This window comes from Saccopteryx bilineata, chromosome 6 (assembly GCF_036850765.1).
Source record: "Saccopteryx bilineata isolate mSacBil1 chromosome 6, mSacBil1_pri_phased_curated, whole genome shotgun sequence".
Classification (NCBI taxonomy): domain Eukaryota; kingdom Metazoa; phylum Chordata; class Mammalia; order Chiroptera; family Emballonuridae; genus Saccopteryx; species Saccopteryx bilineata.
In genome coordinates, this window is record NC_089495.1 from 206,908,525 (window position 1) to 206,933,317 (window position 24,793).

General features: G+C 55.1%; 1 protein-coding gene across 1 annotated transcript in view; it reads left to right on the top strand.

The window, feature by feature from the left end:
* Window positions 1-229: 229 nt before the first annotated feature.
* TGM6 (transglutaminase 6) overlaps window positions 230-24,793 on the top strand; it is a 29,211-nt gene continuing 4,647 nt past the window's right edge. Inside the window, exons 1-10 of the mRNA XM_066235367.1 lie at window positions 230-362; window positions 8,414-8,587; window positions 10,185-10,427; window positions 10,878-10,996; window positions 13,047-13,175; window positions 15,076-15,253; window positions 15,864-16,002; window positions 17,081-17,184; window positions 17,288-17,530; window positions 20,735-21,076. Coding sequence (XP_066091464.1) covers window positions 356-362; window positions 8,414-8,587; window positions 10,185-10,427; window positions 10,878-10,996; window positions 13,047-13,175; window positions 15,076-15,253; window positions 15,864-16,002; window positions 17,081-17,184; window positions 17,288-17,530; window positions 20,735-21,076 — 1,678 coding nt within the window. The 5' untranslated portion in view covers window positions 230-355. The remainder of the gene's footprint in view (window positions 363-8,413; window positions 8,588-10,184; window positions 10,428-10,877; window positions 10,997-13,046; window positions 13,176-15,075; window positions 15,254-15,863; window positions 16,003-17,080; window positions 17,185-17,287; window positions 17,531-20,734; window positions 21,077-24,793) is intronic.

Consider the following 24,793-nt stretch of genomic DNA (forward strand, 5'->3'; position numbering starts at 1 on the left):
AAAGGGCTCACCATCACCCCGGTTTCCTCCTCCTCTCATCTCCTTCCTCCTCTGCGCCCCGCCGGGCTCGCGGTCCCTTTAGGGGGAGGCCTCAGTTTCTCCCGCAGAGCATTCGGAAGGCCTCCTGGTTGAGGCCACTCCCACACCGGACGCCTTCGAGGTACCGAGCCGGGCAATTACTGGGTGACTGGGTGTCTCCTGGCTGTTGCTGTCCGGGGTGAGAAGGAGCCACACCTCCTCTTGGGTGCTGCCTTGTTTGCCTGGTTCCGGCTGGCTGCTCCCACACACCGACCAGACAGTCCACACACCTCCGGCCGGCCGTGCAGAGGGAGCGAGGAGTCGGGCTGGCCCTGGCATGGCAGGTGAGTGGGCAGGGCCTGGGGGTGGGGGGGCCGGGGCGGAATGGCACTCCGATCACTGTTCCTTAGGACTATAGAGCTGTGCCACCCCCGAGCTGTGCCCTCACGTTCATGAGGACGTGGAGGCTCAGAGCTAGAAAGAGCCGACCCCAGACCACCCACCCAGCAAGGCCAGGGCAGAGGCCTGCCTGGGCTGGGGCCGAGCCTTCTGCGCCACACGCCTCGCCTGACCAGCGGAGCAGGGAGAAGGGAGGGAAGAGCAGGAGAACCGAAGTCCCCTCACTCCCTATGTAGGTGACAGGGACCCAGAAAACTTTCCGGGCAGGGTTGGGAGTTGGGGGTTGTGTGTGGAGAAGAAAGAGGACCCACACGCCGCATCTACTTCTAACTCCCACCCCCCCCACCCCCAAGGCTCGAGGACAAAGAGCGGTCCTGTGTGAAGTGGAAAGAGCTATGTGACTTAGAACTCGCTAGAGCAGTGGTCCCCAACCCCGGGCCGCGGGCCGGTACCGGTCCGTGGGCCATTTGGTACCGATCCGCAGAGAAAGAATAAATAACTTACATTATTTCCGTTTTATTTATATTTAAGTCTGAACGATGTTTTATTTTTTAAAAAATGACCAGATTCCCTCTGTTACATCCGTCTAAGACTCACTCTTGACGCTTGTCTCGGTCACGTGATACATTGATCCGTCCCACCCTAAAGGCCGGCCCGTGAAAATATTTTCTGACTGACATGAAACCGGTCTGTGGCCCAAAAAAGGTTGGGGACCACTGCTCTAGAGGATTGGCCCTTGGGGCCTCCCTTTTCTCCCCTTTGAAATGGGGGTTATAATAACAGATCATCTCACCGGCCCGCTGGGAGGAACTGATGAGACCCAGCAGGGGACCTGGTCGACAGCACACTTAGAAAATGTGTCTCCCCCAGCCGCCCCAACAGAGCGAGGGGCAAATCCCCCCTCCCACCACGAGAACCTGTTGGTGAACTAGCAATGACTGTCTTTTATACCAACTCTGTGGTCCGAGCTGGGGTCCGCGGAAGCAGGGGTTTAACCCTCGTAGGTCTTTAAAGGATGTTTCTAATTCTATGTCTCCTGTTTTTAATTGTTCGGCATCCTGTGACAATTCCATGAGTCACCTCTTGTTTGTTTGGGGTTTTTTTTTACTTTCCAAGGCAGATTATTTTAATTTCCCTGTCATAGTTGAACTTCCTCTTCTTACTGTCCCTGGGCGGTTGCAAACATTACCAGCACCCTGGGCCTTTCTGGCTCTTGGGATGGGGTCTGCTCCCCAAGGACCAGGGCTCACCAGCCCAACTTACCACCCATACCACAGCGTTTGGGGGGGGCGGCGGTGGCTTCTCCCGGTAAGCCCTGGTTTATAGGGCGCTATCTCTGCTTCTTTCAGGATCTGCTTTGCAGGGCTCATCTAGAAGTCCTCCCTAGCCCCCTTAAACTTGACCAAGTTTATTTGCTGAGAAAGAATTCTTCTAGGAAAAAAAAAAAAAGTCAAGGTTCTGATGTCAGGTCTGGGTGACCATTCCTCTCTCTGAACCTCGGTTTCTCCAGCTGTCATGCGTCAGGGCTGACTGACCCCATCACACCTAGGATATAAAAACTGACTTGTCTGTTAGGCTGAATTCAATTTTCAAGAGTGTTTTGGGACTTCCTGGCTTCTTAGGGACCGCCCTCTCAGAGCAGCAGACCAAGCCTACTATGCGATCTGTGCCTGGGTGACAGACATCAGATCCTGGATGGAAAGTGTGTGGCCCCCCTGTGCTGCTCTTCCTCTCCCCGTCCCTCACACTGTCCGTGCAGACATCGCTAGTTGATCCCAGAGCTCCTCTGCACAGATCCTGGATGGAAAGGGAGTGGCCCCCTGTGCTGCTCTTCCCCCTCCCCCCCATCCGGCACGCTGTCTGTGCAGACATCACTAGTTGACCCCAGAGCTCCTCTGCACAGAGCCTGGATGGAAAGCGTGTGGCCCCTGTGCTGCTCTTCCTCTCCCCGTCCCTCACACTGTCCGTGCAGACATCGCTAGTTGACCCCAGAGCTCCTCTGCACAGATCCTGGATGGAAAGGGAGTGGCCCCCTGTGCTTCCTCCCCCGCCCCCCGTCCGTCACACTGTCCGTGCAGACATCGCTAGTTGACCCCAGAGCTCCTCTACACAGAGCCTGGATGTGGCCCCAGAATTCTCCTCAACACAGTGCGGGTCGTGCCTACCACGTGATCAGTGCTCGTTGATGAAACGAGACCCCTTGGCCATTGTTGGATTATCATAATCCTTTCGCTCAGAACTTCTAAGAATCAGGCGTTCTCTCTGCGTGCGTGCGGGGCTGGCTCTGGCTGGGACAGAGGGTTGGAGTTGATGGACCACTGTTTGCTGGCGAGAGAGAGGCCAGCAGCTTCCAACAGGACCAGGAAGAAAAGGGAGACTGGGCGGTGACTCCAGGCAACACCCCAATTAATCACTTAGCTGCGGAGGTCAGGTGCCCATGATGAACACATTAAGGATAGGGTCATAATGGGGCCAATTAAAAACCAATTACGTTGAGAGTCTAGAGTCTGGGAGGTGGTGCTGGCTTCAGCAAAGCCTCCAGGGTTCAGTCCCACCGGGCGCCCTCCTCGGCTGGGACAGGGATCTGGGGAGCAGAGCATCCTCCTCTGTTTGGTGTCTCTCAGGGGCAGAAGGAGGAACTGCTGGGGTGAGCTAAGGCTGGGGGTGGGAGCCATCTTCTGCACACAGAGCCCTCCCTCCCACTAGGACTCTTTCTTAGGCTGCTCTCTGGGGCCAGCTGTGCAGCATTTATTAGGCTAGAGAGAAGATGAGATTTGGCTCAGAACTTTTCTAAGAGTCGGGAACCCTCTCTGTGGGGTTGGCTCTGGCTGGGACGGTAGCCGAGAGGAGTCCTAAGGGTATCAGAGGCGCTCGATTCGGCAGACCACAGACTCTCCAAACCCCTCGGGATCCCGGGTCATTTCAGAGATAAGAAAACGGAGGCTCAGAGCGAAGCCAGTGAGTCCGAGTCCCACAGGGAACCAGTGAGTCCGAGTCCCACAGGGAACCAGCAGCCGATCGGCCCCAGTGAGTCCGAGTCCCATAGGGAACCAGTGAGTCCGAGTCCCACAGGGAGCCAGTGAGTCCGAGTCCCACAGGGAACCAGTGAGTCCGAGTCCCACAGGGAACCAGCAGCCGATCGGCCCCAGTGAGTCCGAGTCCCACAGGGAACCAGTAAGTCCGAGTCCCGCAGGGAACCAGTGAGTCCGAGTCCCACAGGGAACCAGTAAGTCCGAGTCCCGCAGGGAACCAGTGAGTCTGAGTCCCACAGGGAACCAGTGAGTCCGAGTCCCGCAGGGAACCAGTGAGTCCGAGTCCCGCAAGGAACCAGTGAGTCCAAGCCCCGCAGGGAACCAGTGAGTCCGAGCCCCGCAGGGAACCAGTGAGTCCGAGTCCCACAGGGAACCAGTGAGTCCGAGCCCCGCAGGGAACCAGTGAGTCTGAGTCCCACAGGGAACCAGTGAGTCCGAGTCCCGCAGGGAACCAGTGAGTCCGAGTCCCGCAAGGAACCAGTGAGTCCAAGCCCCGCAGGGAACCAGTGAGTCCGAGCCCTGCAGGGAACCAGTGAGTCCGAGTCCCACAGGGAACCAGCGGCCGATCGGCCTCAGCGAGTCCGAGTCCCACAGGGAACCAGTGAGTCCGAGTCCCACAGGGAACCAGTGAGTCTGAGTCCCACAGGGAACCAGTGAGTCCGAGTCCCACAGGGAACCAGTGGCCGATCGGCCTCAGCGAGTCCGAGTCCCACAGGGAACCAGTGAGTCCGAGTCCCACAGGGAACCAGTGAGTCTGAGTCCCACAGGGAACCAGCGAGTCCGAGTCCCACAGGGAACCAGTGGCCGATCGGCCTCAGTGAGTCCGAGTCCCACAGGGAACCAGTGAGTCCGAGTTCCACAGGGAACCAGTGGCCAATCAGCTGGCCTGGACACAAGGCCACACACACTCCACCCGCCTCCCAGACCAGTGACCGTGACCGCAGGAGGCAGGAAGTCAGGGAGGAAGGGCAGGGCAGGTCTGGGAATGTGACAGTTTAAGAGAGAGGGATTATGGGTGGGCAGGGAGGCTGGGGCATGAGCGTTGGTCCTTGAGGGCGTGCTCTGAAGCTGGCGAGCACCAGCTCCCCATTTCACACCCTCATCCCTGCCAAGAGGCAGCTTCCGACAGGACCAGGAAGAAGAGGGAGACTGGGCGGTGACTCCAGGCAACACCCCAATTAATCATTCTGTGCGTGGATGACAGACACCAGACGTGCATTGATGCCTCCGATCGGTGTTCACTGAGCATCTACTATGCGCTGGGTCCTGCGCCCCCTGCGCCAGGCTCTAACAACCCGGGAGAACGAGGCCCAGCCGGCCCTTCTGTGGGGCTTGCAGTCCAGTGGAGGAGACATACAAGCAACGGACTCGAACCCAGGTCCTTGATGACTGGGGACAACTGGAGAGTCTCAGAGAGCAGAGTTCAAACAGAGCACATGGTGGAGGTGATATTGTTGGTTGTTGCTGGTTTTCAATTTACTGGTTTTAGAGAGAGGAAGGAAGAGAGAGGGAGAGACAGAAACATCGATCTGTTTGTGCGCGTACCCTGACCAGGAATCGAACCGGACAAGCTCTGTGTTTTGGGACGATGCTCTAACCAACTGAGCTATTCGGCCAGGGTGACATTGAGTTCATTCTGGCAGGGCTCTGGACCCTGGCCTTGGGCTGCCCTATGCACCGGCTCCCCTCCCCAGTACCCGTCAGTCCCCACCAGGGAGGACACTGGCTAGGGCAGGATGAGCTGCCATCACCAGGACAGTTGCATTTCCCCCTATATGATCCTGGCCCAAATATCACCCCACAAATACCAGGTCATGGTGGCGGGGGGGATGCTGATGAGCACAGATGACTTAGATCAGTGGTCCCCAACCTTTCTGGGGCCACGGACTGGTTTCATGTCAGAAAATATTTTCACGAATCGGCCTTTAGGGTGGGATGGATAAATGTATCACATGACCGAGACAAGCGTCAAGAGCGAGTCTTAGACGGATGTAACAGAGGGAATCTGGTCATTTTTAAAAAAAAATAAAACATTGTTCAGACTTAAATATAAATAAAACTGAAATAATGTAAGTTATTATTTTTTTTTTTTTTGTATTTTTTCTGAAGCTGGAAACGGGGATAGACAGATAGACTCCCGCATGCGCCCAACCGGGATCCACCCGGCACGCCCACCAGGGGCGACGCTCTGCCCACCAGGGGGCGATGCTCTGCCCCTCGGGGGGTCACTCTGTTGCGGCCAGAGCCACTCTAGTGCCTGGGGCAGAGGCCAAGGAGCCATGCCCAGCGCCGGGGCCATTTTTGCTCCAATGGAGCCTTGGCTGCGGGAGGGGAAGAGAGAGACAGAGAGGAAGGAGAGGGGGAGGGGTGGAGAAGCAGATGGGTGCTTCTCCTGTGTGCCCTGGCCGGGAATCGAACCCGGGACTTCTGCACGCCAGGCCGACGCTCTATCACTGAGCAAACCGGCCAGGGCCCATAATGTAAGTTATTTATTCTTTCTCTGTGGACTGGTACCAAATGGCCCACAGACCAGCACCGGTCCACGGCCCGGGGTTTGGGGACCACTGACTTAGACCACCAGAGGAGCCGCTCTGGGGACGGGTCACTCTGGGACCAGAGCAGTGACCTCCTGGGATAAGGCAGGCATGGAGTTAGTGGGGGCGGCAGGTCTGGCTTTCCTGGTGATAGCTCCGCAAACTCACCTAGGGACAAAAGGGACGGGCGTCAGTACCAGAAGGGCAGAGCGGGGACACACGGGGACAAATGGAGCAGCAAGAAAGACTTTTTAATGTCTGGGTGGTGGAGGAGCCGCCTCTCAGAGGTGGGCAAGCTGCAACCATGACCGAGTATCCGCTGAGAGCTTGACCCAGGGCCAGAAGCTGCAGGACAGACAGGTGGTCTTTGAGATTCGGGTTAACGGAGAGAAGGGCAGTTCGGACTTGTCCACCCCTCGGATCCCCCTGGAGGAGGCTTCAGATGCTCAGAAGGTCAGAAGGTGGCAGGGGTTGGTTTTGGCCATGACAGGGAAAGGGGAAGGCAAGGCAGAAGTCCCAGGGCAAGATGATTCCACGGCCCAGGAGTCCTCCTCACCTCCTAAGCACCCCCTGGTAAGCCCCCCGGGGCATGCCAGGGCTGGGATAATTACAACGATAACCTCCTCCTGACTCGTCAGGAAGGAAGGAAGGAGAGAGAGAGAGAGAGAGAGAAAGGAAGGAAGGAAGGAAGGAAGGAAGGAAGGAAGGAAGGAAGGAAGGAAAGAAGGAAAGAAGGAAGGAAGGAAAGAGGGCCTGACCAGGCAGTGGCGCAGTGGATAGAGCATCGGACTGGGATGCAGAGGACCCAGGTTCGAGACCCCGAGGTCGCCAGCTTGAGCATAGGCTCATCTGGTTTGAGCAAAGCTCACCAGCTTGGACCCAGGGTCGCTGGCTTGAGCAAGGGGTTACTCAGTCTGCTGAAGGCCCGCGGTCAAGGCACATATGAGAAAGCAATCAATGAACAACTAAGGTGTTGCAATGAAAAACTGATGATTGATGCTTCTCATCTCTCTTCATTCCTGTCTGTCTGTCCCTATCTATCCCTCTCTCTGACTCTGTCTCTGTAAAAAAAAAAAAAAAAAGAAAGAAAGAAAGAGAAAGAGAGAGAGAGAGGGAAGGAAGGAAGGAAGGGAGGGAGGGAGGGAGGGAGGGAGGGATTGCACCCTGCTCTGGCCTGTCCCAACCTAAGTTATGGCTTGTCTTCTCAGCCTTCAGCTTCAACCTCAGACAAGCCCACGTCGATCCTATTTACCAATAACACATCCCAGCGCCGGTCTCGCTCAGAGAATGCACAGTCAATCCCCGTAATGGCCGAATCCGTGTTTGCAGATGGGCCTACTCGCTAAAATTTATGTTTAATGTCAAATTAATTAATACTCACGGTGCTTTCCTGGTCGTTCGCAGTCACGTGCAGAGAGATGACAAACAGGGTCGCCTAAACACGCGTGTGTTCCCGACTGAAGTAGGGAGAGGTGGCGCTCTGTCTGCGTGTTCCTGCTCACCTGCTGCAAACATGCGTCCTTCTGCAGTCTATCTAATGCCATGTTTTCTGCATTTTTTGTGTGTGTGTCTTTTTCTGTTGGCAATTTAGCTGTTTAAAACGGTCCCCTTGGCCCTGACCGGTTGGCTCAGTGGTGGAGCGTCAGCCCGGTGTGTGTATGTCCCAGGTTTGATTCCCCATCAGGGCACACAGGAGAGGCACCCATCTGCTTCTCCACTCTCTCCCTCTCGCTTCTTTCTCTCTCTCTCTCTTTCTCTTTTCCTCCTGAAGCCATGGCTCAATTGGAGCAAGTTGGCCCCAGGTGCTGAGGATGCCTCCATAGCCTCTGCCTCAGGCACTAAGAAGAGCTTGGTTGCTGAGCAACAGAGCAATGGCCAAGATGGGCAGAACATCGCCCCCTAGTGGGCTTGCTGAGTGGATCCCAGTCCAGGTGCATGCAGGAGTCTATCTCTCTGCCTCCCTTCCTCTCATGGAATAAAAAACAAACAACAACAAAAAATAGCCCCCCAGTATAGTGGAAGAAGACGTGTTCGATATGTTTCGCTCAGGCAGGCATGAATTCTAGTGCTGTTTGTTGTCCATGAGTTCAATGTGAATGAAGCAGCCATATATTCAATAAGGTGCCTTTAAACAGAAACTCACACTAAACAAGGTTATGTGTTGGTCGGTTGAGAAAAAAATCTGTGACCGGAAGCTCAAGAGAACCTTGCCCTGTACAAGTCCCCAGAAGCACTGGGTCAGTCAGTACTCACCAATTCAGTGCTCACGGAGTCTAGAGAGCGGGACCACCGCCAACAACCAGGAGCTCCTGCGTGGGAGAGACAGCGGCTACAGGGGGGGTGACCGGCAGGTGGGAGCGGCCGGCAGGGCGTGGATGAGCAACCTGCTATGGTGGTCTCCTCTCTCTGTCCTCTGTCCTCTGTCCTCAGGGATCAGAGTCACCGGTGTGGACTGGCAGTGGCCAAGGAACGGTGCTGCCCACCACACCCAGGAGTACCCGGGCCCGGAGCTGGTGGTCCGCAGGGGTCAGGTGTTCACCTTCACCCTGGAGCTGAGCTGCCCTCTGGACAGCGAGGAGGACCTCGTCTTCACGGTGCAGACAGGTAACTGAGCTCAAGGTGGCCCCCACTGGTCTGCTGGCAAAAACACCTGTCTCGTGACCAGTGATCTGAGACCCTGTGGCCATCAGCCCAGACCCGAGGGGGAGAAGTAAATCCCCTGCCAGTGGGCTGAGCCCTGGATCCTGGAAGCTTTATCGATGACAGTTTTCTGGGGATGGCCGGGCAGTGCTGCCCACAGGCGGCGGGACAGACGGGATGACCGCTCCGGCATCCGGGGCTCTGGGAGGGCGTGGGAAGTCCGCGGGCACTCCCGGACCCCGGGCTTTTCTCTCCCGGCTGGACAAAAGACCCACTTTGGTCTCAAAGGGTCCTGTTGCCTCCTCTTTGATACAGGGGGGTGGGCATCAGGACAGCTGAGTGCCCCATCCTGCCGCTGTCCCTTGCGTGCGTCCGGGTCAGGCCCTCCCACGCAGCAGGGTCCCAGCAGCTCAGGGTTGAAGGCTGTGCTTTTAGATGTGCAGCTTGTCTGCTTCTCAGAGCTGGGTCTCCTAGGGGCAACGGGGTGTCCTGGTTCCCTCCCCTCCCCTCTCCTCTCCTCTCCTTTCCCCTCCCCTCCTCCCCTCCCTGCCCTCCCCTCCCCTCTCCTCTCCTCTCCCCTCCCCTCCCCTCCTCCCCTCCCCTCCCCTCTCCTCCCCTCCCCTCTCCTCTCCTCTCCTCTCCCCTCCCCTCCTCCCCTCCCCTGCCCTCCCCTGCCCTCTCCTCTCCTCTCCCCTCCCCTCCTCCCCTGCCCTCCCCTCCCCTCTCCTCTCCTCTCCTCTCCCCTCCCCTCCTACCCTCCCCTCCTCCCCTCCCCTCTCCCTCCCCTCTCCTCTCCTCTCCTCTCCTCTCCCCTCCCCTCCTCCCCTCCCCTGCCCTCCTGTCCTCTCCTCTCCCCTCCCCTTCTCCCCTCCTCTTCCCTCCCCTCCTCTCCTCTCCCCTCCTCCCCTCTCCTCCTCCCCTCCCCTCCCCTCTCTTCCCCTCCCCTCCCCTCCCCTCTCCTCCCCTCTCCTCTCCCCTCCCCTCCCCTCTCCTCTCCTCCCCTCTCCCTCCCCTCTCCTCTCCTCTCCTCTCCCCTCCCCTTCTCCCCTCCCCTCCCCTGCCCTCCCCTCCTCTCCTCTCCCCTCCTCCCCTCCCCTCCACCCCTCCCCTCCCCTCTCCCTCCCCTCTCTTCCCCTCCCCTCCCCTCCCCTCTCCTCTCCCCTCCCCTCCCCTCTCCTCCCCTTCTCCCCTCCCCTGCCCTCCCCTCCTCTCCTCTCCCCTCCTCCCCTCCCCTCCCCTCCTCCCCTCCCCTCCCCTCCCCTCCCCTCTCCTCCCCTCTCCTCTCCCCTCCCCTCCCCTCTCCTCCCCTCTCCTCCCCTCTCCTCTCCCCTCCCCTCCCCTCTCCCTCCCCTCCCCTCTCCTCCCCTCTCCTCCCCTCCTCCCCTCCCCTCTCCCTCCCCTCCCCTCTCCTCCCCTCTCCTCCCCTCTCCTCTCCCCTCCCCTCTCCTCCCCTCTCCTCCCCTCTCCTCTCCCCTCCCCTCCCCTGCCCTCTCTTCCCCTGCCCTCCCCTGCCCTCTCCCCTCCCCTCCCCTCTCCTCTCCTCTCCTCTCCCCTCCCCCAGGACCCCAGGCTTCTGAGGCCCTGCGCACCAGAGCCGTGTTCCTGACCTCGGAGCTGGAGGTGGGGGGCGCGTGGACAGCAGCGAAGGAGGAGCAGGAGGGGAACACGGTCACCGTGGGCCTGGCCAGTCCTCCCGATGCCGCCGTCGGCCGCTACCTGCTGAGAGCCGGGGTGGCCTCGGGTCGCAGACACAGTGACCGGAAGCTGGGCGCGGTTGTTCTCCTCTTCAACCCGTGGTGCCCAGGTGAGGGGCTGCCAGGGCCCAGGCAACGCTTTCCTGGAGCCTGTCCTAGGCTCAGGGAGCACTGTTCACACACAGCACGAATGCTCATCATGTACAAAGCGCAGGACGAGGGGTCCAGGAGTCAGTATTCTTAATAGTATTTCAGAAACGTGAGGCTGCTGTCGGCGTCAGGAGGGTCACCCAAAGGCATCGAGACTCCTAACACCTCTTACTTAGTCTTGGGCTGGGCTGGGGTGGGTCCCTGTCTGGGAAAGACCAGCCAGGGGGGGGATGGAACCCAGCAGGGTCCCGGGAACCCAGTCAGCTCCTCCCGGCCTCTCCTGCCCTCCCCACCCCACCCCACCCCCGTCGGCCTCCCCGGATGGGCCATCCTGCAGCTGATGTGGCCCCTCCCTGGGCTGACAAGGCCAGAGCCGCCGCCCACAGGGGGTCCTGACCACTGCTTTTCAGAGGATGACGTGTTCCTGGCCTCGGAGGAGGAGAGACAGGAGTACGTGCTGAACGACAGCGGGGTCATCTTCCGGGGCGTGGAGAAGCGCATCAGAGCCCAGGGCTGGAACTTCGGGCAGGTCTCCAGGGGCCCTGGGGCGGGGGGGGGGGGGGGGCGGGGGAGGGCTGGGGTGTGCGCAAAGTCAGCCAGAAGCCCTTCGGTCTGCTCACTGCTTCCCTGCAGGGACAAGCTGTCTGACCCCTAGAGCAGGGGTCCCCAAACTTTTTACACAGAGGGCCAGTTCACTGTCCCTCGACTGTTGGAGGGCCGGACTATAAAAAAAACTATGGCCTGACCAGGCGGTGGCACAGTGGATAGAGCGTAGGACTGGGATGCAGAGGACCCAGGTTCAAGACCCCGAGGTCGCCAGCTTGAGTGCGGGCTCATCTGGTTTGAGCAAAAGCTCACCAGCTTGGACCCAAGGTCACTGGCTCCAGCAAAGGGTCACTCGGTCTGCTGAAGGCCTGCAGTCAAGGCACATACAAGAAAGCAATAAATGAACAACTAAGGTGTCGCAACGCACAATGAAAAACTAATGATTGATGCTTCTCATCTCTCTCCGTTCCTGTCTGTCTGTCCCTGTCTATCCCTCTCTCTGACTCTCTGTCTCTGTAGTAAAAAAAACAAAACAGAAAAAAACTATGAACAAATCCCTATGCACACTGCACATACCTTATTTTAAAGTAAAAAAACAAAACGGGAACAAATATAATATTTAAAATAAAGAACAAGTAAATTTAAATCAGGGGTCCCCAAACTACGGCCCGCGAGCCACATGCAGCCCCCTGAGGCCATTTATCCGGCCCCCGCCGCACTTCCGGAAGGGGCACCTCTTTCATTGGTGGTCGGTGAGAGGAGCATAGTTCCCATTGAAATACTGGTCAGTTTGTTGATTTAAATTTACTTGTTCTTTATTTTAAATATTGTATTTGTTCTCATTTTGTTTTTTTACTTTAAAATAAGATATGTGCAGTGTGCATAGGGATTTGTTCATAGTTTTTTTTTATAGTCCGGCCCTCCAACGGTCTGAGGGACAGTGAACTGGCCCCCTGTGTAAAAAGTTTGGGGACCCCTGATTTAAATCAACAAACTGACCAGTATTTCAATGGGAACTATGGGCCTGCTTTTGGCTAATGAGATGGTCAATGTCCGGTTCCATATTTGTCACTGCTAGCCGTAACAGGTGATATGATGCGCTTCCAGAGCAGTGACGCATGCCTTCCGCGTCACAGGAAGTAGTACTGTACGTGAGCGACGCCGCGCTTCGCGGTGCCACCGCATACAGTACTCCAGGAGCACAGGATGCATCCACCAATGAAAGAGGTGCCCCTTCCAGAAGTGCAGCGGGGGCCGGATAAATGGCTTCAGGGGGCCGCATGCGGCCCGCGGGCCGTAGTTTGGGGACCCCTGCCCTTGAGCAAACTGACTTATTATTCATTCATTCATCTACTATGAGTGTCTGGCCTGCTGGCTGAGGTTCTGCTAGAGCGGTTCCGTCTGCCTGGGTTCGGGGTGCCCACCCAGGAGGTTGGCCCGGCAGGACCTTGACCGTGGGCCTGAGCGGCGGGAGTGGAGGGTGTGGGGGCCTCGGGGGCCGGGTAGGGATGACACCCGGGAGAGTTTAAGGCCCATCTCAGGGGTAACCGCGTCTCAGCACCCACCTCTGAGTGAGGGTTCCCACACCTTCCAAACCTTCGGAGACTCGAAATTTTAACTCGTCTATGAAAACCTCTCAGTCGTTCAGGGAGTCCCCCAAGGTGCCGATTCACTCACATGGCGTCGAAATGAGTCGTGTCAACCACACGAGCGTGCTGTCGGGGTCGGCGTGACGCCAGAGACACACGCTTAGCACAGTGTTTCCTGCGGGGACAGGGGAGCCATGGGGGGGTGGCGGGGGGGGGGCTATTGAACCGGGAGGACGTGGCGGGGGTTGAGCTCCGGGCTCCTGGGCGGCTCTCTGGGAAAGGGTTCTGAGACGTGGGGAGGCTCCGTGGTGCGTCGGGGGTGTTGGGAGAAGGCCAGTCCTCCTGCACAACGTAAGCGGCCGACCGGGTGGGTGAAGGTCATCGTGGGAGGGTCTGAAGTGTGGCAGAGGGTCCGGCCTCTAAGCGCAGCCTCTCTGGGGACAGTTTGAGGAGGATATCCTGGACATCTGCCTCTCCATCCTGGACCGAAGCCCCAGTCACCAAAACGACCCAGCCACCGACGTGTCCTGCCGCCATGACCCCGTCTACGTCACCAGGGTCGTCAGCGCCATGGTGAGGAGCCCCCGCCCCCACCGTCCCTGCCCACGCACTCCCTCAGGGATCCAGGCCAGCCCCAGGGCCACAGCCGAGTCACCTCCTGTTTTTATTCTCCCGTGCTGCCTGACAAACCACCCCCAAGTCCCACGGTGTGAACCCACCGTGGACTATGCTTCCGGTGTGGCAGATCCGCGACCGGGGCAGGGCGCCGTGAGGATGGCTGGTGTCCACTCCACGATGCTTCGGCCGGGGCGTCCGAGTGGCCGCGGGTGTCAGGGATGCTTTGACGGGACCCTGTATGTGGGGCCTGAGTTCTGGCGGTGAGTGTGTCCCTGGTTCTCTTCCACGCACGCCCTGTCGACTGGAGCCGGAACGTGAACGTGGCTGATTCACACTCACGTCCGGCCCTGGGCTGGGACAGCGGGAAGAGCCAGGGGCCGGCCAGTCATCGCTCTGCCTCTCCCTGCAGCCGCTCCACGAGGCTGGGCGGGGCTTCCTCAGGGCTCGAAAGTCTCAGGGTCACCGGGCATGGCACCTGGCTTCTCCGTAGGTGATCCTTCCAGAAAGAGGAAGTGGGCCTGGAAAACCGGCCCAGCATTGCTTCCTACCACCGTCACTGGTCAGAGTACACACAGGCCGGCCCAGATTCGGGAGGAGGGGGTACGCAGACCACCCTTCCCGGGCTGGGAGGGAGGGCTGCTGTCTTTGATCTGTCACAAGCCGCAGTCCTTCCTACTCAAAAGACAGCCCGAGGACCTTGTAGCTCTCTCAAAGAAAGCAAGTGTTAAGAACCATGAGTGGGTATCATGATTCCAAAACTGAGCAAAGTGGGGTTTTTTTTCTCTCCTATTGGATACTCTCAGCTCCACAAGGTCTCAGAGAGGTGTTGGAGCACAGACACAAAAGCCGTGACCAGTCAAGGCAGTGGAGCATGGCGGCCTTGTGGGACAAGCCCTGAACTCCTTTTATTAATTCCCTGTGTGGTCTGGGCAAGTGCCTTACCCTCTCTGAGTCTCATTTCTCCCATCGGAAAACAAAAGGAAAACAATGGAGCCTGCTGAAGCAGGGGAACAGCGCTGGTGCCCAAGCCTTTAGGGCCGTGTCCGGTACACAGTGAGCGCTTAATGAGTACCGGCTCTCTCTAGTACACAGTGAGCGCTTAATGAGTACCGGCTCTCTCTAGTACACAGTGAGCGCTTAATGAGTACCGGCTCTCTCTAGTACACAGTGAGCGCTTAATGAGTACCGGCTCTCTCTCGAGTCGCCACACGACCAACAGATCCCGAAACACGCCCTGTAAAATGGGGAAATGCTCTAAAATGGTTGATGATTTTCAACCATAGAGTATCCCCATGGAAGGTAACTGAAGGGAATACATGGTAGCCAAACGTAGGTATCTTCAGACAGTAGATGACCCGAACGTTCAGACAATTTAAAGTGCCCTGGCTGGTTGGCTCAGTGGTAGAGCATCAGCCCGGCGTGTGGATGTCCTGGGTTCAATTTTAAGTCAGAGCACACAGGAGAAGCATTCGTCTGCTTCTCCACCCATCCCCCTCTTGCTTTTCTCTCTCTATCTCTCTCTTTCCCTCTCTTCTCCTCCCACAGCCATGGTTCAGTTGGAGCGAGTTGGCCCCGGGCGCCGAGGACGGCTCCATGGGCTCCGCCTCAGGTGCTAAGAAATGGCCCCGGATGGGCAGAGCATCGCCCCTTAGTGGGCTTGCTGGGTAGATCCTGGTTTGTGCCTTCCCTCCTCTTACTGAATAATAATAATAATAATAATAATTAATGATAATAAAAAGCAAGGGGTGACCACAAGTGACGGGGCGGTCCAAAGCCGGAACTGGTTTTTGTGACGGTGAGGTTGCTGAGGAGGGGAGCCCTGCCAGGTGGGGACCCATTGCCCTCGTCTGCCCAGGTGAACAGCAACAATGACCGGGGCGTGGTCCAAGGCCAGTGGCAGGGCAAGTACGGCGGCGGCACCAGCCCACTGCACTGGCGCGGCAGCGTGGCCATTCTGCGCAAGTGGTCCAAGGGCAGGTTCAAGCCCGTCAAATACGGCCAGTGTTGGGTCTTCGCTGGAGTCATGTGCACAGGTACCCAGGGAAAGAAGGTCCCTGCCCCCGCCCCGCCCCGACCCAGCCCTAGGACAGTTCTCTCATTTGCATCCATTTGCATGTATTCGCATATCTCTTCTTCTTTTTTTTTTCCTCTCTCTCTCTCTCCAAAAAGAACCCGGTCTCCCTTTATTGGTGATGGGGAGATAGAAGTCTAGTTAATAAAGAAAGAAGCCAGAGAGTCCCTTTGTGGGACTGCTGATCATTTATTTTGCAGAAGGACTCTCACTCACCTCCCTCTGCCTGGAACTCACGAAGTACCTTTGGGTGAATCCCGTGTCCCTAAGACCTCCAGTCCCCTCAGGCTATTCCATGGCTGTTCCATGGCTTCCAAAGTCCTGCCAGCCCGGGACCTGTCTATTCAAAAAGGGGGTGGCCGCAGTTAGTGTCTCCAGAAGTCCCCTGAGAGAGTGCACAGGAGCTGGTGGTGTTCCTGAGAGTGGAGACACGAGCCCGGCCCTAAGAAAGCAAAGACGAGGAGGGCTCTGTGGTCAGAAAGGAGGAAGGCGGCCTGCAGGGGACCCTGGACCCCTCTTTAGTTCAGGGTCCTGGCCGGCCCCCGGGGCCTCACCAGCCGGCTACTCTTCAGTCCTTAGGTGCTTGGGGATCGCCACCCGGGTTGTGTCCAACTTTAACTCGGCCCACGACACGGACAGGAACCTGAGTGTGGACAAGTACGTGGACTCCTTCGGGCGGACCCTGGAGGACCTGACAGAAGACAGCATGTGGTGGGTCCCAGGGGCTCTCCGGAGTCGGGGCCAGCTCTGGAAGGGGCAACAGGCCCCCTGTGAGGGGTGCGGGTGGGGGGTCCCAGGCAGGTGACTCTGTGCAACGATGCAGGGTTCTCTTGTCCCTTCCTTCTCTTCTCTGTTTCTCTTCACTCCCTCTCCCTGCGGGAGCACCACAATCATTTCACCCTTCTTTCCTCCTGCATAAGGAACAGACACTTCTCTCGGGTGTTACGACTTCTGTCACTATGCAGGTTATCACTGTCCTCCCTTTAACCCCCACCCCAGATGCTTATCATCAAAGAAATTTCCCCCAAGACCACGACCTACCTAGCAAGAGCTCAGAGACCAGCTGTGAAGATGCCAAGTCCAGCCAACCGGAGTTTGTCTTCACGGCTTCCTTACCATGTGACCCCGTGACCCCTTGCCTGGTTTTATAGTCTCATCCTTAACCTAGGACACCGAAAGCCTGCAGCCCTTACCAAGGCGTACAGAACTCGGCACACTCGGGACCCTGCCCACACCCCATGCCTGCTGTGGCCCAGAGACACTTAACAGACTTCCTTTCCTCAAACACACTCAGCTTTTCCTTGTCTCAAGAGCCTTTGCACATGCTATTCCTTCTGCCTGGAACACTGTTCCCTTCACTCTTCTGACGGCTGATGCTTTGTTCTTTGAAGTCTCCTCTCGGGTGTCGTTAACCTGCAGTCGTAGGTCTCCAGCCCTTATTGTTACTTGTGTTTGTTTTATTTATCTCTTTATTTAAAATGTTGCCTATCTGCCCACGGGGCTCCTTTGTTAGGATGTAAGCTGCATGGGGTCCAGGATCTTCTGTCTTCTTTGCGGTTGTGTTTCTGGTACCTCGAACAGCAGGTTCTGGATACACACTCAGAGATACACACACTCACATACACACGCCACGTTCTCATCAATACAGTCGAGCGAATGATGCACGAGGTTCAGCCAGAACCTCCTTGCCGAGTACCAGCCCAGGGACTGGCTGGCACCAGGAACTTCCCGTCTCACGGGCCTCTGTGCTCACCGGGGACCACCTTGCCCCATCCTCTCTCTGTGGCAGGAATTTCCACGTCTGGAATGAGAGCTGGTTTGCCCGGCAGGACCTGGGGCCCTCTTACAATGGCTGGCAGGTGCTGGATGCCACCCCCCAGGAGGAGAGTGAAGGTATGGACTCAGCGGGGTGGGGGTGGGGGTGGGTCCCAGCCCCCCACACACACACACTCTTCCTCACCCACGCTGCTGTTCACGCGGACTCCCTCCTGCCCAGGCGTGTTCCGGTGCGGCCCGGCCTCAGTCACCGCCATCCGCGAGGGTGACGTGCACCTGGCCCACGATGGCTCCTTTGTGTTTGCGGAGGTCAATGCGGACTACGTCACCTGGCTCTGGAGTGAGGACGAGAGCAGGGAACGCGTGTATTCAGACACGAAGAAGGTCGGGCGGTGCATCAGCACCAAGGCGGTGGGCAGCGACTCCCGCGTGGACATCACGGGCCTCTACAAGTATCCAGAGGGTAAGTAAGGGCAGCAGGGTGGCCAGATGGCCGGCCTGCTGGAGAGGGACGACCAGGGGTAGCCCGAGCCATGCCCCTTCCTGGCTGTTGGGTGGGCGGGGCTCCGCGCAGCCGTCTCTGTGCCTTAAGCCAAGTGCCTTTAGCTTCTACGAATCGCTTCCTCCGTATTCCAAGAAGATACTTCCCACATCTAACTATAACAATAGCTACTTTTCCTCGTATACTTACCATGTGCCACGCATTGTGTAAGCTGTGTTCACATATGACGATAATAATAATTGCTATAAACATACTGATGATAGTAGCAAGTACTTTTTTTTATTATTATTATTGTTCATCTAGGATACTTAGCACTAGGGCCCAGTTCAAAATAATTACAACAATAATCATAGCAGCTCCTGTTTATGACCTGCCGAGGCCTCTGCCATGGTCACTAATTTGTGGTCGCTGGGTTTATTGAAGAGCCTGCACCTGTCGGAAAACAAAAGCAAAGCCGGTGTAGGGTTTCCATTAGCCGCCTCCAGCGATATACATGCTTTAAAAGTCGCCCTTTCCCGCTGCATGACGGGTCTCTCAGCCATGCCGTGATCTCATCGATAGTTGTTCGGCGGCTTCTGCTCGTTAAGACAGTGTTATTCAAGTAACTAAGGCTCCAGTTCCAACTCGAAGCAGAGCTTGTCCGAGCACACGCCAGGGCAGCAGCCAGAGAGGTGGCTGCAAAGAGGAGCGGGGCCTCCACCACCCTCCGCCCCGCCCCACCATAGTCTATCCTCCAGCAGAGAGACCTGTGGCCCCAGGCGCACTCTGGAACCAGCTGGGGGTGCTGTTTTGTGATGCAGATAAAACAACAATTACTGGTTTGCTCAGGATTCTTGGGAGGTCAGCAACGTGAGCTGTGCTCAGCTGGGACGGCTCATCTGCTCCCCGTGCTGTCAGCTGGGATCTCACGTGGTGGGGGCTCAGAAGGAACTGCTGGGTTGGCTGGGGCTCTTCCCACATGGTGTGTCAGGCTCCAGGCGGCCAGCGCTGGTCTGTCGGCATGGTGGCAGTGCTCCCAGAGGGTGAGCATTGGAGCCACAAGGTCTTTTAAGAAAGTGGAGCACTCACTCACTGAATAGGAGGAACAGTTGCAAATTGCGTCTCTAATGAAAGGACTTGTATCTGGAATAGACAAAGAGTTCTTACAATTCAATAATAAAAATAAATAAATACCCTAATGTTCTTAAATAGGCAAAGGATTTGAACAGTTAACTCTCCAGTAAACACTTGGAAAGATGCTCAACATTATTAGTCACTAAGAAAATGCAAATTAAAGCCACAATAACATACTGACCTACCGCCTCGCACCCACTAGGACTGCCATAATTAGACATAAAAACAGTACATATTATTGAGGATAAAGAGAAGTTGGGACAGTCATTGCCGTCAGGAGTGTACAGTGATGCAACTGCCTTGGAAACAGTTTGAAACTTCCTCAGAAAATAAAAGTAGGGAAGTGAGGAAGGAAGGAAGAAAGGAAGAAAGGAAGGGAGGGAGGGGAAAGAAAGGAAGGAAGGAAGGGAGAGAGGGAGGAAGGGAGGAAGGGAGGGAGAGAGGGAGAGAGGGAGAGAGGGAGGGAGGGAGGGAGGGGAAAGAAAGGAAGAGGGAGGGAGGGAGGGAGGGAGGGAGGAAGGGGAAAGAAATGAAGGAAGAAAGGAAAAAAGAGGGAGGGAGGGAGGGAGGAAGGGAGGGAGGGAGAAAGGAAGGAAGGAAGGAAGGAAGGAAGGAAGGAAGGAAGGAAGGGAGGAAGAAAGAGGGAGGGAGGGAGGAATGGAAGAAGGAAGGAAGGAAGGGAGAGAGGGAGAGAGGGAGGAAGGGGAAAGAAAGGAAGAGGGAGGGAGGGAGGGAGGGAGAAATGGAGGAAGGAAGGAAGGAAGGAAGGAAGGAAGAAGAAAGAAAGAAAGAAAGAAAGAAAGAAAGAAAGAAAGAAAGAAAGAAAGAAAGAAAGAAAAGAGAAAGAAGGAGGGAAGGAGGGAAGGAGGGAGGGAGGGAGGGAGGAAGGAAGGAAGGAAGGCAGGCTAGGTTTATATACTCAAGAGAAATGGCAGCAAATGTCCACACAGAAACTTGTATGTGCACATTCATAGCAACATTATTCACAGTAGCTAACAAGTGGAAACAACCAGATACTATCCATGGATAAATAAAATGTGGTGTATTCACACAGTGAAGATTATTCGACAATAAAAAAGAATTGAGTACTGCCTGTGGATAGCAGGGGTCCCCAAACTACTTCCCGTGGGCTGCATGCAGCCCCCTGAGGCCATTTATCCGGCCCCCGCCACACTTCCGGAATGGCACCTCTTTCATTGGTGGTCAGTGAGAGGAGCATAGTTCCCATTGAAATACTGGTCAGTTTGTTGATTTAAATTTACTTGTTCTTTATTTTAAATATTGTATTTGTTTCCGTTTTGTTTTATTTACTTTAAAATAAGATATGCGCAGTGTGCATAGGGATTTGTTCATAGTTTTTTTTATAGTCTGGCCCTCCAACGGTCTGAGGGATATGAACTGGCCCCCTGTGTAAAAAGTTTGGGGACCCCTGGGATAGAGTGTTATACTGGGATACAGAGGACTCAGGTTTGAAACTCTGAGATCACTCACTGGCTTGTGTGTGGGCTCACTGGCTTGATGTGGGGTCACTGGCCTGAGTGTGGGATCATAGACATGACCCCATGGTCTCTGGCTTGAGCCCAAAGGTCACCAGCTTGAGCCCAAGGTTGCTGGCCTGAGAAAGGGGTCACTCGCTCTGCTGCAGCCCCCTGGTCAAGGCACATATGAGAAAGCAGTCAATGAACAACTAAGGTGCCGCAACAAAGAATTGATGCTTCTCATCTGTCTCCCTTCCTGTCTGTCTGTCCCCATCTGTCCCTCTCTGTCTCTCTCGCTGTCTCTGTCACACATCGTGGACTGATGCTACAACAGGGATGACCCTTGGAAATGTGTTAAGTGAAAAAAGTAGTCACGAAAGACCATCGTTGTTGTTGGCAGCTAATTAAAAAGTTATTTTTAATAGTCTTAGAACCGAGCACCGTGCCCATGGCTGAGGGTGCAGAGGCTCTTGGGCAGCCAGTATCAGGCCGCCAGCAGCTGCGGTCAATTCCAGCAGTGAGGGGGAGGGGAAGGAAAGCGGCCCGGGTCTCAGAGGCGTGCTCTGTCCTGCAGGGTCCCGGAAGGAGAGGCAGGTGTACAGCAAGGCCCTGAGGAAGCTGCTGAGCGTGGAAGCGCCGGGCAGGAGGGCCCGGGTCCGCAGGGGCGGCGGCCGTGGCCTCTGGCGCGATGACCTCCCCGAGCCCGCCCACAAGCCCAGCATCACGGGCAAGTTCAAGGTGCTGGAGCCGCCCGTGCTGGGCCACGACCTGAAGCTGGCCCTGTGCTTGACCAACCTTATCTCCCGGGTCCAGCGGGTCCAGGTGAACCTGAGCGGCGCCACCATCCTCTACACCCGCAAGCCGGTGGCGGAGATCCTGCGCGAGTCCCGCACGGTGCGCCTGGGGCCGGAAGAAGGTGAGAGCGCCTCCCCGTGGTGGGACCTGGGCGTCCCAGCTCCTCACCGGGAGGGCTGGGGGTCGGGGCTTAACTTCCCCTAATCCTGCGTTCGTTCCCAGGAGAGAGGAGGGTATTCCCAGCACCTGCTCGGGGCCTTGGCTCTGGTCTGCCCTGCCCTTTCCAGATGAGAACACTAAAGCTCAGAGGGGCTAAATAACGAGAATAGTAATAAAAGTCCCCACTCATCCGGTGAGATGACTTGTAGTCTCTATTTATCAAATTCATGTGAATAGTTACCTGCCGAATAAACACCTGCTAAGAGCGTTTCGTCATATATGGAATATGCCTTGTGTTCGCTTCCAAAAACCCACGCACGGGAGGGCTAGATCGGTAAGAGGTGCTTACCCAGTGCTGGCGTGCGCCAGGCCCCGCCCGAGAAGTCTGCAGTGAATGAGGCACGGCCACCGGCTCCTTCTCTCCAAGGGGGAGACTCACCCAGAAACGGGAGCCCAGGGGAGTGCTGGTTGGTGAGATAGTCGGAGAGCTTAGCGGCCTTCCGGAAATGTGAGCTCACAAGTCCAGAGTCACCCAACCAGTACTGTGGTGGCAGGACCGCGACCCATCCAGCCTAGGGGATGCGCTCCGAGGAGCCCGCGGCGGGGAAAAGCCAGGCCTCTCGCAGCTCCGCCGACTCCGCTGCCTGCCTGACCGCGGGGCTGGCGGCGGAGAGTCAGGTCGGCCCACGCCAGTTACGCTTCAGGTGCGGAATGCTACGCTGGCCCGAAATGCGCCCTTGGTATCTTAAACCAAAAGAGAATGACTTCAAGCCCTGGCCGGTTGGCTCCGTGGTAGAGTGTCAGCCTGGCGTGCAGGGGTCCCGGGTTCGATTCCCGGCCAGGGAAACACAGGAGAAGCACCCATCTGCTTCTCCACCCCCACCCCCTCCTTCCTCTCTGTCTCTCTCTTCCCCTCCCGCAGCCAAGGCTCCATTGGAGCAAAGATGGCCCGGGCGCTGGGGATGGCTCCTTGGCCTCTGCCCCAGGCGCTAGAGTGGCTCTGGTCGAGGCAGAGCGACCCCCCGGAGGGGCAGAGCATCGCCCCCTGGTGGGCAGAGCGTCGCCCCCTGGTGGGCGTGCCGGGTGGATCCCGGTCGGGCGCATGCGGGAGTCTGTCTGACTGTCTCTCCCCGTTTCCAGCTTCGGAAAAAATAAATACAAAAAAAAAAAAAAAAGAATGACTTCAGTCCTTTTTGAAGGTTTTTGCACAATCTTAAGTGAATGTATTCCAACTGCTTTATATATATATATATATATATATATATATATATATATATATATATATATTTATTTATTTCAAGGACTTTTTTTTTTCATAACCTTTCAACCCAGAGCGCTTCATATATAAATTGCTAAATGTTTCCTGTTTGTCTGTTCTTTCTCCTTTTCCAACTCCCTCGCTTCCTCCCTCCTCCTCCTCTGTCTTTCCTTCTGTCTTTGTCTGTCTGTCTGTCTGTGTCTATCTCCCTTCCCTTCTGGCTCCTCTCTCTCCATCCGTGTATCTATCCCTTCACATACCTTCAGGATTCAATTAAACAAAGAAATGTTTCCGCTGTGCTGGTTTCTGGAGGGTGAAACTTGGGTCTTTTTTTATTTTTATTTTTTGCATTTTCTTTTGCATTTTTCTGAAGCTGGAAACAGGGAGAGACAGACAGACTCCCGCATGCGCCCGACCGGGATCCACCCGGCACGCCCACCAGGGGGCGATGCTCTGCCCCTCCGGGGCGTCGCCATGTTGCGACCAGAGCCACTCTAGCACCTGAGGCAGAGGCCACAGAGCCATCCCCAGCGCCCGGCCATCTTTGCTCCAATGGAGCCTTGGCTGCGGGAGGGGAAGAGAGAGACAGAGAGGAAGGTGCCGCGGAGGGGTGGAGAAGCAAATGGGCGCTTCCCCTGTGTGCCCTGGCCGGGACTCGAACCCGGGTCCCCCGCACGCTAGGCCGACGCTCTACCGCTGAGCCAACCGGCCAGGGCTGAAACTTGGGTCTTTTGACAACGCTTGAAGACGTGTGTGAAAGAGGTGTCATTGCATTTTTGCAAAATCAAATTATCACACTTTATAATGAAATATTAATTAATGTATACTTTCTCCTGGCTTTCAGCAGTTTTTTTTCATGTTACATACATATTTATTTGTGATTTAGAGCACACGAGGGAAAGACCGCCTGTGGTCCTGCCGCCCACCTACAAATGAACATCTTTTCCTTCCAAATTTTTAATGCCTGTTTGCTTTTTGAAAAACACGGTTCTAATCATATTGCAAATACTCACTGTAATTTAAATGTTTATAAGCCTTTAATTAACATCATTTTAATAGCTGTGTGACCTGTAAATAAATATACGATGATTTATCTTATCTTTTCCCCTTCTTTTGGGTAGCTGTCAGCTCCTTGCTATTTAAAAATATAAACTCTAAATTAAACGTCTTGGGACAAAAAAAATATATCCCCCTTTTTCCACCTGAATTTTGAATTGTTTGTTGTTGTGCCTTCATTGGTTGATTCTTGTGTGCGCCCTGACGGGGAATCGAACCAAACCTTGGCGTATCAGGACAACGTTCTAACCAAGTAAGCTACCCTGCCAGGGCGGAAGTTTTTCATTTTAATGAAGTCCAACTTATTGATTTTTTTCTTCCATGGATTATGCTTTTGGTCTTGTATCTACAAAGTCACCATTGTACCCAAGATCTCTAGGTTTTCTCCTCTGAGCTTTATGGTTTTGCATTTTACATTTAAGCAGAGGATTCATTTTGAGCGCCTTTTATTGTAAAGGGTAGAAGTTAGTGTCTCCATTTATTTTTGTTTGCTTAGTATTTGTGCTTGGATGTCTAGTTATTCTCGCATTATTTAAAAAAAACAACAACTATCATGTCTTCATTTCTTTCCTTTGCTCCTTTGTCAAAGATCGGCTGACTGTATTTGTGTGGCTTTATTCCCCGGCCTCTCTATTCTGTTCCACTGATGGATGTGTCTGGTTTTTGTTTGTTTGTTTTTTTTTGACCAATACCACACCATTTTGATTCCTGCAGCTTTTAGTAAGTCTTGAAGTCAGGTGGTGTCAGTTCTCTGCTCTTCAATATTATGTAGGCTGTTCTGAGTCTTTTGCCTCTCCACGTAAACTTTAGAATCAGTTTTTCGATATGCATGAAATAATTTACTGGGATTTTGATAGAATTGCCTGAAGTAGTATAGATCAAGTTGGGAAGAAGTGACATCTGGATAATATTGAGTCTTCCTATCCATGAACATGGAATATCTCTCCACTTGTTTAGTTCTTTGATTCATTTCATTAGAGTTGTTTTGTTTTCCTCACATAGACCTGGTATGTGTTTTGTTAGATTGATGCCTAAGTATTTCATTTGGGGGGTGCTAATGTAAACAGTGTTGTGGGTTTTTTTTCCATCTCACTTCATTGCTGGTATATTGGAAAGTTGATTGACTTTTGTATGTTAATCGTATATCTTGTGACCTTGATATAAACACTTACTAGTTCTAAGATTTTTTTGTTGATTTTTTTTCTTCAGATCTTTGACCTAGAGGATCATGTCATTTGTGATGGTTTTATTCCTTCTTTCCTAATTTTTATGCTTTTCATTTCCTTTTCTTGTCTTATTGCCTTAGCTAGGACATTCAGCATAATGTTATAAAGGAGTGATGAGAGGAGACATCCCTGCCTAGTT